General features: G+C 34.0%; 1 protein-coding gene across 1 annotated transcript in view; it reads right to left on the bottom strand.

Moving 5' to 3' along the window:
• LOC121372382 (E3 ubiquitin-protein ligase rnf213-alpha-like) overlaps positions 1–16,610 on the bottom strand; it is a 196,219-nt gene that overhangs the window by 30,179 nt on the left and 149,430 nt on the right. Inside the window, exons 55-56 of the mRNA XM_041498686.1 lie at positions 12,349–12,460; positions 8,770–8,870 (exon numbers count right to left, since the gene is read on the bottom strand). Coding sequence (XP_041354620.1) covers positions 8,770–8,870; positions 12,349–12,460 — 213 coding nt within the window. The remainder of the gene's footprint in view (positions 1–8,769; positions 8,871–12,348; positions 12,461–16,610) is intronic.

The raw sequence follows: 16,610 nt of genomic DNA, 5'->3' as shown, positions 1-16,610 counted from the left end.
ACCAAGTTTTAGAACTATTCAATCAATAATTTTCAATGTTAAATTTCTATTAATTTAAAACAAAATTAATACAAATACAAAGTTTTCAAAAGATCTCTCCATTAGTTTCAGAACTATCTGATCAAAACTTTAGGAGATTACAGACTTTTAAATTTTTGTTTAAAATTTTAAAATTTATTCAAAAATTAACAAATTAAATTTTTTTTAAATCTCTCTCCATTAGTTTCTGAAGACTGCCCTAGAGAATCACTGAGCCAAGTTTTAGAACTATCTGGTCAAAACTCTAGGAGAAAATAGACTTTCAAATTTTCTATATAAATTATACAAATTATTTAATAAAAATTATGAATTTGCAAAGTATCTTTTTATTAGTTTGTAAAGAGTGCTCCTAGGGTCAGTATATCAAGTTTCAGAACACTTCAATCAAAATAAGATAAGACTTCAAATGGAAAGTTGACAGACGAATGGATGGACCAAAAGACAGATGAACTGATGCCAGACAAATCAGTATTAGAAAAGCTCCACTGATGAACATCATAGCGGGAGGTAAAAACTTGCTACAAATGATTCATTCACGGCCCCGACAAAGTGTTGTTATTATTTTTAGACGATTTGAAATCTAATATACTGTATATCGCTGTGTATTAGCAGACTTTTCAAACCTCTAAATACCATCATGAGAAGAGGGGTCAGCCAATACATGGTGTCTACAAAAAAAATGTCTAAGAAAACAAAACAAAATATTGGCATGTACAGAAATACGATACTAACGAAAATGTGTTGGTCAATCTCGGCTTCAAAACCTTACCGCTACATTATTTAATCAATATTTTTAACAGCCTGTATTAAGTCCATTTGATTGTTTGATACACACAATAAAAGTTATATTTTATTTGAGAAATGAAATGAAATTTATTTTATTTTTTATTGTGTCACTATTTCCGGTAAAAGCCACTAACAAGTAGGGTAGCAGACCACAGTTATTTGTGAATCTTCAACTGAAATTTATGTATACCAGCCCATGACATCCTAAGTGCCCACCTATGGTTTAAAAATAAAGAAAGATACAGGACTGGTATTTTTAGTCTCAAGGAAATTAAAAAAATTGTCATAATTATAAAGAGGACTTATTTTAAATATTTTAAGCTAAATATTTGTGTTACTTGCATCATAATGAGTTGAAACTGCATAATTTTTTTACAATGTTTACACCCATACAAACCACCTCCAAGCGGGAGTTGGCAGATATTACACATGGAGACTTTGCTCATCAAACCTTACAAAAAGCACTCATTTGAATAAAGGTTTAGCCATTACATTTTTCACAAAATCAGTTTGCTTGAAAATTACCCAAAATGATTGTGCCCCACTTTTGTCACAAGGAATACCCGGTGTATGAATACCAAACCTCATTACAGCTAAACCACCCGGGTACACAAGGGAGGTAACTGTATACTGATACCTAGTACCAGTATTTGGCACCAAATGTGTCACATGATCGGAACAGTCATTAAGTATTTTTATGACCACTGATATTTTGTCCTCAATTGCAGATTTAATTGGTTAGAACTGCTGATTTTTACTTACCATCATTATTGATTCTGCAATTCCTAATACATAAATTAGAAACTACATTTTATTAGAGATATAACCACTTATAAAAAGAATGGAATAGGTTGTGTTCATCATTACACTTATCTGTCGTGGGTGTTAAATAATATTTACACTGCCGTATAAAAGTGAAACTACATTTATCAGCTGGGTCATTCCGTGTCAAATCACCCCAAAAAAGAGGAAATTTAAACCCTACCCTCTCCAATTTCAATGAAATGTGGTATATAGAGTTATTGTGGCAAAAAACCCTGAAATTTCAAGTTTTAGCTCAATTGGACTAACTTATAAAAAAATTGGAGGTGGAAAATGTTTCATTAGTTGGCAATTTCAAATTGAAATATATTGTTTACCTGCTGCTGTTCTATGCTCTCTGTGTATAGACTGCACACATTTCACTATTAAATGTATATGCGTCGACACTGTAAATGTCATGAATGTTAATGATACAATATAGTGTGGCAACCAGGCAACCAATTGATTAAGAAAAACAGAAAACTACTTTATCTTTTGTTAATTTTATATATTATTATATTTCTGTTTATTTTTTTCTAGTCTTTAACTATCCATGTTGAATAGACTTTTGAAATTCTGACAAGATCATTTTGGCAGATACTGTAATTCCTGGATGAAGATGATGTCAAGGATGGGGTGTTTATAACACAAAGTATATCCCTTTCTGGAATCCAACACCTGTCTGCTTTTGACGGCCAGTAGAACTACCTTGAAGGTCCATGAGGGTGCATGAACTTGACGTTATAGTTTCCAAATTCCTCTGAAACTTCATCCACCAAACCAATCCGAGGAAGACCATCATAGAGGCTGCAGACAAAGTTCTGTGCCTTTATTTCTAGTAGAATTTGTGAATCGTCATTACTATCATCAAAATTGCTATTATCTTGAATTTGTACCAATGGGTGGATTGGATTGTGAACTCAGTTTGAAAACCTGCATTGTAGACAGTGATAATGGGACAAAACGATGGTACTGCAGGGTTTTGTTTAACGACATCACTAGAGCTCATTGGCTATTGGATGTCAAACATTTTGTAATTCTGACATATAGTCTTAGAGTGGAAACCCGTTACATTTTTCAATTAGTAGCAATGGATCTTTTATATACACCATCCCAGAGACAGGATAGCACATACCATGGCCTTTGATATACCAGTTGTGGTGCACTGGATGGAGCAAGAAATAGCCCAATGGGCCTACTGACAGGGATCATTCCCAGACTGTCAGCGCACCAAGCGAGTGCTTTACCACAGGGCTACGTACCGCTCCTGCCATCTATTTAACTATGTACAATGAAATAGCATTTGTTTGGCATTTTAAAAAAGTTCCATATATATGAATATTTTCTGCCATTTATTGCTGAATTGTGACAATTCCATTTTTAAAATTCTTTATCCATTAAAACAAATTGTTTTACCCTTCATTAATTATACATGTACTACATTGTAGGCCTATCACTTAAGTGCTATAAGTCACTTTTTTTCAGTTGGATTCTCTGCTGCTTAAGGTAAGGCCTATGCTTGAAACCTTAGAAAATAAGTGTCAAATTGTGATGCAGTACCTATGGTGAATAAAAAAAGTATTATTTAGCAATCTTACCATGACTTACTCAATGACATGACGTAGACTAAAAAATTTAAAGTACAAACATTCTTCACTTCATCAGTAAGGATGTAAGTGTACACACATAAGTGTGCCAGTAGGCCTACAGACCACAGATAGTAATTAATCTTAAAAATAATTATCAATACTAATTACATATATAAGTAATAAGGATCAATTAGTTCTTTTGTTTGTCAGTTACCTACTGGAGATTTTCTGATACTTACATCTTAATGGATCTTGGAAATGGACGGAAATCTGAGATCTAATGGATAAATATAAATTTCTTTGATTTTAGATATTCCTGCAGCATGCTCTGAATTGGGGTTGGGGGGACTGCAGTTTCCTCCACATGGGGTCCAAAGTCTATTCAAGGGGCCATAACGTCCTTTCAATGTAGTATAGTTTAGCCTGTTCTACACAATATGAGATGTTGGCACAAGATGTTTTTGATAATTAGGCAATATTTAAACAAATTAATCTTAAATCTGTTGGATGCTGGACTATATTGTTAGAACATTCATGACATTTACAGTGTTGATGCATGTATACACAGAGCATAGAACAGCAGCAGGTAAACATATTTCAATTTGAAATTGCTGACTAATGAAACATTTTCCACCTCCAATTTTTGTATATGTTGTAGATAACATGTTGGGCTATAATTTTAATCAAAGGTCATCTCAAGGTCATGTGTTCCACAAGGTCAAATGGTCATCAGCCCAAAAGTAACCCAAATGTCAGGAATAATGCGAAGACATCTCTTTTCTCTTACATAGGATTAATGTGTTGGAAAATTATCAAACTTATTCTATTTGGATTTACTCAAAGGAGTCGTAGTGATAGCGATCAATTAGACGGTAACTGAATATCAATCTATTGATTAAATTGATGAAATATCATCAGAAGAGATACCAATACTGCCACCGTAAATACACATACAACGTTATAAGATGTCTGCTGAGCATGAAAGTCGATGGATGAATGTTTGCCTTTGTTGAGACTGCTTAACAGGGTAAGTCACACAATAGGTTAAGTATGTTTCTGTGTGTGTGTATGCGGTAGTATCTGTCTGTTTATTATATTATATATTTGGATTCCTTGTAATTCCCCCTTTCCAATGATACCTCATTTGTCAAAATTGGATCATTGGTTGCTGAGTTGTAGCAATTTTAAAAAGGGCGGGGTTTTTGGCCAAAATAACTCTATATACCAAATTTCATTGAAATTGGAGAGGGTAGGGTTTAACCCATTGATGGAATGACCCAGCTAGCAATGTCCATGAATAAAGAGAGAGATAAAAATAACAGACTAATGTTACCCACATTAGAAGAGTTTTTTTGGTAAACCTTTATTCTTTTTCAGCTATTGTAAAATCTTTATTAAAATAGTTTTTGTACATTGTACTTTGATCGGTTCACCAAGACAAATCCTCACAATTCACTGTTGCCTGAGACCAAAAATATCTTCATCAGATATATCTATATTTTTGCCAGTTTTAACTACATAAAAGTTGAGTCATACCAACCATTTTGTACAAAATATTGAGGGTACAATAAGAGGTCGACTTATCCACAGAGTTGACTAATGGACAGCGATATATGGTAGTTGCCCAATAGCCTTTGATTGGCTGAGAGATTATCAACTTGTTCTCAACTTCCATCATGTTGATTTCAACCAAAGCTGGTACACATGATCCTCTTATGACTCTAACAATCACCAATTTATATCTTCATTTATTCTCCAATGTTGTCACATGTGACATTAAAATTCACAAAATGTTAAGGCATATGCTGTGCTCAATAGAAGGCGATCATTTGTTGGTTCGGGTTACAATACATTTTCTATGTTATTGTCAAATTAACAGCCACCATAGAGCCATCTATATGATTCACTTTTCAGAGTTATGGTTTAATAATAGGTGATTATTTATTTTGTTATTTATTGAAATTTATATACAGTCAAACTTCGATAACTCCATCTTCGATCTCTAGAAAACTTTGATCTCTCGAAAGTTCCTATACAAACTAATAATAACAGCCTTTGAAAACTCAAACTTCGAAAACTCGATCTCTTGACTTAATTCTTTGGTCCTGCCATAAATATTTAATAAAGTATGCACCTCTAAAACTTGACGCATGTGGATTGATCAAACTGTCGTTGCCGATAGTATTTTAAAGATGAATGTATTAACAATCATGTCAATCAAGCGAAGCACGCCTGTCTCAGGTGGTCTGGGCTGTAGAGGATTAAGATGATAATTATAGAATAATAGATCGCTGACTAAGCGGAACAAAATGATCCTGTCTTTGGTTGTCGGTGTTCGTACTTGGTGGTCAGAGAGCCTTGCTACGTAATACATAATTACAAACAAAGCTGGTTAACTTCAAAGAGCATTCGTAATAATTGTTAGTGCCGTTTGTTTTTGCTCTCAAAGGCGTGAAACTTTACCTCTTCTATTTATGTATCAGTTAATGTTTATCAATTACCAGTCATTTAGTTATGTTAAAATTGATACATCATAGATCGAGCAATCTGGGGATGGACCCGGTAACGTGGGGTTTGCCAGATCGGTTTTTGAAGTTCTGCTTTCTTGTCATCCAAGCCATCTCAATCTCGCAAATTCAACCAGCTGCAATGTAGTTTCAAATTTGAACTCTTATATTTTAATTTCGAAAACTCTAACTCCCTGAAACTAGAACTATATCCTCGTCCCCTTTATGATCAAGGTATCGAAGTTTGACTGTAATTAAATAACATTTTTATCAGGAGTAATAGATATCTGTGATATGCATGATATCCTGTAAAAAACATTATTTTGTAATCTCCCTCGCCCCAGAGGTAATTGCAAATTATTTTCTGTATCTGATAATAGATAGAACAAAATCCATACTGTAATAAACACTGGGGGTGGGGTGGGGTGGATGGGTGTGGGTGGTGCTTACCCTCTCCCTATAGCTACATTTAAAAAAAAATATTTTACATATCATAATGTAAGTGAAAGGTCTATGTCATCATGGGTGGGGGAGGTTTATTGGAAGTAAGGAGTTAGAATGGGATAATTACAGGATAATCCTGTTTTAACCTTATAACATCATCATCATGCGTGTGTATTAATATTAATATTTTTTCTTAATTATTGTAAATATTATATTTTGTTGTTTAGCTACTATTCCCATTGAATTTGAGAAATCTTGTGAGAAGTTATTAAAAAACATAATAACCATGAAAATGATTGGGACTTAGTTTTTTTGTCCGTTCAACTTCCTTTGCAAAACCTTGCGCAAGATTAAAATGAAGACATGTTTTCTGCAAGCATGCACAAGCTTCAACAAGTGATAACATACTTGCAGGAAGCTTGCATAGTTGAAGATATGTATGCAGCAATCTTGTGCAGATTTGCACAAATGAAGACATGTTTGCGGCAAACTTGTATAACTGAAGAGATGCATGCAGCAATCTTGTGCAAGCTTCTACAAGTGAAGACATGCTTGAGGGAAGCTTGCATAGTGAAGACATGAATGCAGCAACCTTGCGAAAGATTGTACAAATGAAGATATGCTTGCGGCAAGCTTGCAGAATTGCCAACTAGCTTACGCCAGCTAAATGTTAGCTTGCAAATAACTTGCATTGCTTGTACTACCTTGTAACAAACTTGTACTACCTTGTAACAAGCTTGTAACTACCTTGTTACAACCTAGTCAAAAACATGCATTGTTGTTTGAGTGTTCTGTAATAATATCCATCCCAGTAAGACAGCAATAAATATATATTTTCCAATACAAATCAAGCCACCATTGTCGAACTGCATGGCTACAAAACAAGTTGAAATAACTGTTCAATGATGTACCAGGTTTTGTCCATTAAGCTGTGGTTCTATTTCATACTCACATGATAAAATGACAGTGTTAATATAATTAGTTTAATTGGTAAATTCTTTTATAGTTGCATCCACCTGTTTCTTCATTGGCAGAATACTAGACAATACAATTGTAATTTCTGATAGAGTCACCTCTGTCTAGACACAAACAATATACATACTGGCATTATTAACATCACAAGGTATTGTGAAGCATTTTTTGGTACCGATCTGCTGTATCATGACATATGTCCTAACAGTATATCCTTTGTGTAATGGTATGGATAAAATGTGGGCACTTATGTTATTAGCATGTAGTGGATCATGACCCGTGTTACCATATTTTTGAAGAAAATTAAAATGTTCTCCATTAAATAAGCCCTAAAATGGTTATGAACATTATCAAGCGACAAGGTTTATTTCTGTAAATAATTCTGTAATACTATTGATTAAGTAGACTGTCCCATCTAAAATCACAGAACTGACCAATTAAAAAGTTCCAAAGAAAAGGGAATTATCACTAGGTTATCGTGTTATCGTTTTTGCTCAAACATACCACTATAGGCCTATTAGTAGGCTATACACACTTTTTTCTTAGGATTTTTGCAGAGGGAAAAATACTGTAACCCCATTTTGTATTGTTAATGCATATTGAAATAGGTTTAGTTAAATAGTTATATATTATCAAGAAATTTGTCATGTTTTTCAAGTCAGGCTGATCAAAGCAAAGCACCTTTTCTTAAATCATTGCATTTGTTTACACTGTAGTTTACACTATTAGTTGACACGAGCTGACATCACTTCCCTTCCAAGCTAGAGTACCAGATGTGACAAAAGCAAAACAAAATGGCTGCCCCAAGTTAGCAGGAATAATCATGTTTTTTCATTAATTCTAAAATTAAGCATTTTTCATTTCTTAAACTGTCAGTATATGTTTGTGGTCTGGGAATGACCTTTTCTACTCATAAGGCTCATATATGACCTGACTGTTCCTTTAAATGTTTTCTTTATTCATAGCAATGAGGCACAAGATGCAGTCCAGTGGTAAAGTGCTTGTTTGATGCACGGTCTGTTTGGGATCGATCCCCGTCAGTAGGCCCATTGGGCTATTTCTTGTTTTAGCCAGTGCACCATGACTGGTATATCAAAGGCTGTGGTATGTGCTATTCTCTCTGTGGGATGGTGCATATAAAAGATCCCTTGCTGCACTAGGAAAAATGTAGCAGGTTTCCTCTGATGACTACATGTCAGAATTACCAAATGTTTGACATCAAATAGCCAATATGGCCCAGTGGTGTCGTTAAACAAATTAAACTTTAATAACAATGAAGCATATATAAACAGGAGCCAACTCTCATTGCCATATTAGTATCACATGTGAATTTTACATATTTAAAACCTTTTAAGTGAAAATATGTGAGCTAAAGTTATAAACATGTACAGCCTCAATAAGTTTTTGTAAAAAATTAATCCAATAGTCTAAAGTGTATATTTAATTACTGATAGCATGTTTTGAATCAGTAAATGTAATTATTTAAAGCATCTTTTGTATCACAACTCTTTTTTAAGTACATATATAGTACGTGTAAAATGTCCTCCTCGTAAAACATGCAAATTAGTGAAAAAAATTTTTTTTATATTAGTATGAAATATATCAAATAAATCTGATGGAGCAAAACTTACTCAGACACTTTTTGGAAAATACCAGTGTTGACACTTCTCAGAAATGTTTCAACCTTGTCCAATGATTTAATTGTCTTCAGGTCTGCCCTTGGTCCCAGCAACTATAACACAGATCACAAGATGAAAGCAGACGGTCTACAATGACTTTGATGCATAAGAAAATCATGTATACTAATTTACAAAACTAAACATTATGACAATGGCCTAATTAGAATTTTATTACATGTACGATACCTACTGTAGCTTGCAAGTATTATTTTTAAATGTTCTTTTCACAACAGCATGTAAGCTTATTACTCAAACCATTGTTAGAGTTAAATACATTTTATATTCTCATATATATATTTTTATTTTTAAATTATAGAATGTACGGTCTAATTGATTTTTGCTTAATTAATTAGTTCATATTCATAAAACAAGAGTACCAGTGAGGTACATGTACATGATATGTCATTCCGGAGTGTGACGGAAAACCATAGATATTATTAATGAATATGTTATGGGTAGGATTCAATTCTAATTATGTGAAATGTTTGCAATGGGATGAATGAACAGTTTGTTTTAGACTATCTACTGGAGAAGGCGCTGTCTGATTAATGAAGTTATTGTTCTTTATTAAGAAAAGTAAATGATCTTGACTTCAAAGGCAAAACAAGATTTTCCTATGATGTTCAGAAAATAGACAAATTATTTGATTTATTTGTATCACAGTGACCTAGTAATTGTATGTGACACACCGCCATCGCAAGTTGTTCCTACATGTGAGGTTTGATGGTCCTGTATGCAAGATATGGTCTGGACAAGGATTTATTGTTATGTGCAGTAGACAGTTAAAGGTAGGTCACAGTGACCTAGTAATAGTACGCACGACACACTGCCATCGCAAGTTGTTGCTACATGTGAAGTTTGATGGTCCTGTATGCATCTTCATGCAACATATGGTCCGGACAAGGATTTACGGTTATGTTCAGTGAAAAGTAGGTCACAGTGACATAGTAATAGTATGAGACACAATGCCATCGCAAGTTGTTCCTACATGTGAGGTTTGATGGTCCTGTATGCATCTGCATGCCATATGTGGTCCAAACAAGAATTTACTGTTATGTGTAGTACTAGTGGCCTAGTAATAGTATGTACAACACACCACCATCACAAGTTGTTCCTACATGTGAGGTTTGATGGTCCTGTATGCATCTGTATGCAAGATATGGTCCAGACAAGGATTTACTGTTATGTGCAGTAACCATCGCAAGTTATTCCTATATGTGAGGTTTGATGGTCCTGTATGCAAGATATGATTCGGACAAGGATTTACTGTTATGTGCAGTAGACCGTGAAAAGTAGGTGACAGTGACCTAGTAATAGTATGCGACACACCACCATCTCAAGTTGTTCCTACATGTGATGGTCCTGTTTGCATTTGTATGCAAGATATGGTCCGGACAAGAAAAATTTAACAGACATGCAGACATACAGATGGATGGATGTACGTACCTATGAATGGACAATGCCATACCATAATACAACCCATCATAGATGGGCGTATAAATATACAGAAATTCACATTCGTTGTTTTCGCTTCCTATTTACTGCACAAGTTTATTTTGCACAAGAATATATACCATGAGACTGTGTAGCAGATGAGTGATATGTTCTTTCAATAAATGCAATAAATAGAAAGTGAAAACACTGTATGTGAAGTTCTGTATTTATTACATACCTTCATTTATATTTTATAAAAGCATTTTTTAATTTTTAAAAATATTTTTAAAAATAAATTTTATTGTCCCCAGAAACAAGAGCAATGTCAAGGTTGGGGGCCTCGAATCATTACTGTACAATTGTATGCTGTATATGTATAGATAAATAAAATTTGAACACCCCCCCCCCACCCCAAAATAAATTAGTAAAAAGAATTAAAGGAAAAGAAAAAAAGAGAAACAATATCATTCAGGGGATCAGCAAGATGAGGAAGAATAAGGAAAGGAAGTGAAGAAAAGAAAGAAGAAGAGAAACAATATCATTCTGGGGATCAGCAAGATGAGGAAGAATAAGGAAAGGAAGTGAAGAAAAGAAAGAAGAAGAGAAACAATATCATTCTGGGGATCAGAGAGAAGAGGAAGAATAAGGAAAGGAAGTGAAGAAAAGAAAGAAGAAGAGAAACAATATCATTCTGGGGATCAGCAAGATGAGGAAGAATAAGGAAAGGAAGTGAAGAAAAGAAAGAAGAAGAGAGGAAGGTGAAGGACGAGTTTGTATTCTCTCACTCTGCACTACATGTATGAGCATAACTAAAATTATCCATTTCTACAACACCTTTTCATGATATAAGACTTCTTTTTTCTTCTTTTATTTTCCATTTGAAAAGATTCAACCATGGTGTCCAGTTTTTGGTGAATTCTTTATAATCACAGTTTTTAAGAAGAATGTATTTCTGTATTGCAAATTGTTGTTTTAATTGCTAATATATTTAAATTCTGTTTTTTTGGTTCTCATTCTGTAGATATAATATTTTATGTTAATTGTAAAGCCAGTTTACAAATCTGTTTTTTTCATCGTCTATTGATTTTCTTTTTGAGCTGAAGGTATACAAATGTACACCAGTTTCTACCAAAATCTATTTTTCAACTTTTTTTGTCATAGTTCATATACTATTTTACAGTCATAAAAAAGATGTTGTAATGTTTCAGGTACTAAATTGCAAAAACTGCATGAATTTGATTGTATATAATGTATCTTGTATAAAAGAGTATTGGTGGCTAGAATTCGTTGTATTAATCTATATTGGAACCACAATAGTGTTGAATGTTTGAGACATTTAAATGGTAAAACATTATATTTTTCCATTCTTGCGGTTTTATAGTAAACCCTTCATTTTCATGCTGTTGTACCATATATTAACTCCTAATATGTCCTCAGTGCATTGGGGGATTTGTTTTAATTGAATTTTTTCATAGCTAAGTAAAACATCTTTCCAAAACATATTTGAGATTTTCAGTGTTTTACGTTTAATAAAATTATCACCATAGATTATAAGTTCCTTAATAGACATACCCGTTGAGACTTGGAATATTGTACTCCATTTTGTATCGTCTGTAATAATTCGTCTTACCCATGTTGATTTTAGAGCTGTTAGGAAATGTTTTATTTTATCATTTTAATCCCTCCATCTTGATAGTCCTGAGTTTTTTAATTTAACATCATAACATTTTGTTAAATCTACAATCAAAACTCCTTTCATTGATTTACTTAACTTTAAGAATCATACTCTGTGGCAGACTTGTGTAGTGTTTCAAATACGATGTGACGTAATTTGTAAATCATATATGACGTCAGTAAATAAAAGACGCTAAGTGCAGTAAAAATGAAAAGGTAATTCCCCATTTAAAAGTCCGGTCCAGATTGCACATATGTGCGATACAAAACAAATTTATCAGTTTCAAAATGTCTTTATCACTATAGTAAGATTGAATAGGTATGTAATAAAAATGAATACTTTATCAACCTACTCAAAGCTTAATTCATAGAAACAATGTGTTTAAATCCATAATCAAGATCATGTTTAGAAGTAGGGCCTACCTGCCAAAGAGGCATACATCGTGCAACAAGGTTTTCAGATACTTTCTTATTCTCCTTGGCTGAGAAACTCTCCAAAAACAGCTTCATAGTTATCACTCTTGTCCACAAACATCTAAAAGATAGAATAAAAATATACAAGATTACTTGTATATATACATAATACACACATTAAATAAAATTTCTAAAATTAATATATCAATGACTATACAGCGCGCGCGTGCACACACACACACAAACACAAACACAAACACACACACACACACACAGAGTGAAACTTTGATAACTCAAAACATCGATCTGAAGCGACGGTCATTGCTGAATTGCTATACAAACTTAAAATAATAAACGGCCTTCAAAAACTGACTTTGAAAACTTGAAAAACTCAATCTCTCGACCAAATTCTTTGGTACTGTCATAAAGATTTAATAGATTATGCACCTCGAAAACTCGAGCATGTGGATTAATCAAAATATCATTGCAGATAGTATTTTAAAGCAAAAGAATTGTCAATCACGTGAAGCGCGCCCCTCTCGGGTGGTTTTGGCTGTCTAGGATTAAGATGATAATTACAGAATAATAGATCGCCGACTAAGCGAAAAGAAATGATCCTGTGTTTGGTTGTGTTTGTACATGGCAGAGGGCCTCGCTACATAATACATAATTACAGACAAAGTCTGGTTTTAACCTCACAGAGCAATTGGTGGGGTTGGGTGGGATGGAGTGGAGTGACAGTTGTATATTAATTCGCTTTTCAACTGGGGATGTATTGTTTTCCCCAAGTTTTGAAGTAGGCAGTCACTGAGGCGCATGCTTCTTAAAATACCAAATGAAATCATCCAGCTGCAATGCAGTTTCAAATATGAATTTCTATATATTAATTTTGAAAACTCGAACTCCCTGAAACTCTAATGATTTCCTTGTCCCCTTCAAGTTCAAGTTCAAGTTTTCACACACACACACACACACACACACACACACACACACACACACACACAGCAGTCAACTCTTGTTATAGGGGTATTCATTATTACAGAATATTTGGGTTCCCGCACTTTTACTGGGAACAAACGTGCATCTGTTTTATTTTGATCATCACAATGGAATATTTGACTTCCCGTACTAGCAGTAATTGTCGGTAACAAATGTGTATTTCCAGTGCATTGTTTGTTCTTTATTATGGCACACAGATTTACTGGCATGTGTATATCTGTAATTAGTAAAGTTGTTTTGTCAAATAACTGCAACTCTGATCGAACACCTTGAAGGAAGGAAATGTTTTATTTAACAACGCACTCAACACATTTTATTTATGGTTATATGGCGTCAGACATATGGTCAAGGATCACACAGATATTGAGAGAGGAAACCCGATGTCACCACATCATGGGCTACTCTTTTTGGTTAGCAGCAAGGAATCTTTTATATGTCAAATATGTTCCTTGACAAACATATATCATGATTTGCTTCAAAGATTGACAGAACAACAATAAATTTAATCCACTGTTTGAATTTGTTTTCCTTTTAAATACTTTCCCTATTTTGAATAACTAATAAAACACAACAAATGTTTTTGCGTCAATATGAACCCCCGAAAACCGGACACCTCTGAATACTGGACATTTTTTTATCCTATGGGTGTCCAGTTTAGAGGGGTTTAGTAAGACCTCAATAACCCAAGCTCCAGTAGTCTGGAAACTCTGCCTTATGGACAGCCGAAATGTAAAACAAACTCTATGCTTGATCTGTGAACCGGACAGCCAATTATCCAATACAATGTGTAAAAAATAAAAACCATTTTCTTCATTTGACTGTTGTACTTTTTTTTTACAACATATCATATTATTAGAAACAAAAGTATAACTTGTTCAGAGTTTGTTCAACCATGACCAGTAATTATTTAGCACCGCCAGACATCTCATACATGACAAAGGTCTCATGCACACCTATGATTAATTGTACAAAACAAGTCGAAATAACTGTCCAACAAGGTATCATGTTTTGTCCATGCATGAACCTACATACTGAAATGGTAAACAAAGTGTTTTCTTAGTTAATTGGTCTATTCTTTTAGTTCCCTCCACCTGTGATTCCTGATTGGCAGGTATATATTTGGTAGCTGACCAGACAAGGCATTTGCTGAATCTATTGACACAAAAAAATTTACTGGTATTATTAACATTTCAGGGTATTGTGATGTATTTGTTACTAATATTTGCTTAATGGTATGGCGAAAATAAGACACTTATGTTATTAGTATGTAGTGGGACAGGACTCATGTCACCATGAAGAAAATTAAAACATTCTTCAACACATAACCTGTCACCTCTAAAATGGTAATGAACATTATCAATCGACAAGGTTTATTACTGTAAATAATTCTGTAATACTATTGATTAAATTAAGTAGACTGTCTGATCTAAAATCACAGAACTGACTAATAACGATGTTCCAAAGAATAAGAAACTATCAATTGGTTATTGTGGGTGGTAGTTTTTGCTAAAACGTGCAACTAGGCCTACTAATAAAACTATGGATTTTTTCTTTGGATTTTTGCTGAGGGAAAAATACTGCAACCCAATTTCGTGCTGTGTTTAGTTAAATACTAGTAGTTTATTATATTATCAGGGCATTTATGTTGTTTTTTAAGTCAGGCTGATTAAAGAAAAGTGTCTTTCCTTAAATAACTGCATTTGTTTACACTGAGCATACAAGAGTAGTTGATAGGAGCTGACGTTACTTCCCTTCCAAGCTAGAGTGCTGGATGCGATGAAAATGAAACAAAATGGCTGGAATAATATGGGTTTTTTTGGTTAATTCTAAAATTACATATTTTTTATTGTTTAAACTGTCAGTATGTGTACAGATGGTCTGGGTATGCATCTTTCCAACACATAAGGCCAGGGCTCGCTGCAAGTGGCTAAAATTTTGGCTAAGCCATTTTCTGTTTCTGATGTGAACAAACGGTTACATAATCTATCCGACACCACAAACATAATAATACTACCAAATAGTCAATTAGCGTAATAGCGATCTCGCAACCGGTAACGAGAAACGGTGTCATGCAGAATACAGCGTAGGCCTTATGTTTGCTTATTTTAATAATCACGGTTATTGATTTTAACGGCATGCATTCAACATGTATGACAGCAATGTCTGGAAGATCTGTAACTTGTTATTTTTACTTTGTAAAATCTTAGAACCAAAGTAATAAAAACAGACCGACAATGCGTGTCAATTTGAATACACATGCCAGTTCAGGCCCAAAAGACATGTAGGCCATCTCAAGGTCTGAGTTCAGCCAGACCGAGCGAAAACAAAACGTTCGTTTGACTGGTTTGTGCGCTTCACGTTAAACCAAATGGACACGACGAACACCAATCAAATAGTTTGCGAACATTAGGAAGAACGTTCGTTGGCTGAACTAAGGACAGCTCTCGGTGCGAATATACGTCACGCTTCAGAGTCAGCTGACACCCGCGTGTCAAGAGACATCGTTGCGGACATTAAACAATACGATTACGCAAAAGTAAATCGATGTAAATTTGTAGAACAACAATAGTTATTCGCATCATTCCTTCGTCTTTGTTAGTTTCGTACCCATGGTCGAGAGCACGCATGCAGATTGCGATCATCAGAAACAAACATACAGTATTTAAATTATACAAACTGCAGTTAAATGTACACTGAATAAAATTAGTTTACAGTAGGCCCTAATCATATTTGTTAGATAATTTTAGATATAAATTTGTAAGACTGTGAGGTGACATTTAATAAGTTAGCTGGATTTTAAAAAGACCGTAAATTTTTATTTTATTAAAGGATTTGTTGTTGGGGGGGTGGTTTTGGGTGGGTTTTTTTTTTTTTTTTTTTAATAAATGGAGTATACTGTGGTGAAGTCGGCATTCTTAGCTGAGGTATTTTGTAAGCAGAAATCACAACAAGCATTTAACACGACGCTGAAATCAACAGCAACAACATGGCACAAATTATGAATTCATTTGGGGTGGGGAATTGATGGGTCACTTAAAAAAAAAAAAAAAAAAAAAAAACTTATTCAAACTAACATAAAGATTGCTATTTAAAGAAATAATGAGTTCTATATAAAAATTTAAAAACCCTCAAATTTTTATTTGGGAAAAAAGGAAGAAAGAAAAAACAACACCATCCATAAACATCCACCCACCCTCATATTTCTGTATGTTTGTAAATTTAATGTCATAGGCCTTAGAAGTGGGGGTGGGTGTATGGGGTACTGGCTTCAG

The sequence above is a fragment of the Gigantopelta aegis genome, chromosome 4 (genome assembly GCF_016097555.1).
Source record: "Gigantopelta aegis isolate Gae_Host chromosome 4, Gae_host_genome, whole genome shotgun sequence".
NCBI lineage: Eukaryota > Metazoa > Mollusca > Gastropoda > Neomphalida > Peltospiridae > Gigantopelta > Gigantopelta aegis.
Note: the sequence above shows the minus strand (reverse complement) of the source record. Positions and strands in the feature narration are given on the sequence as shown.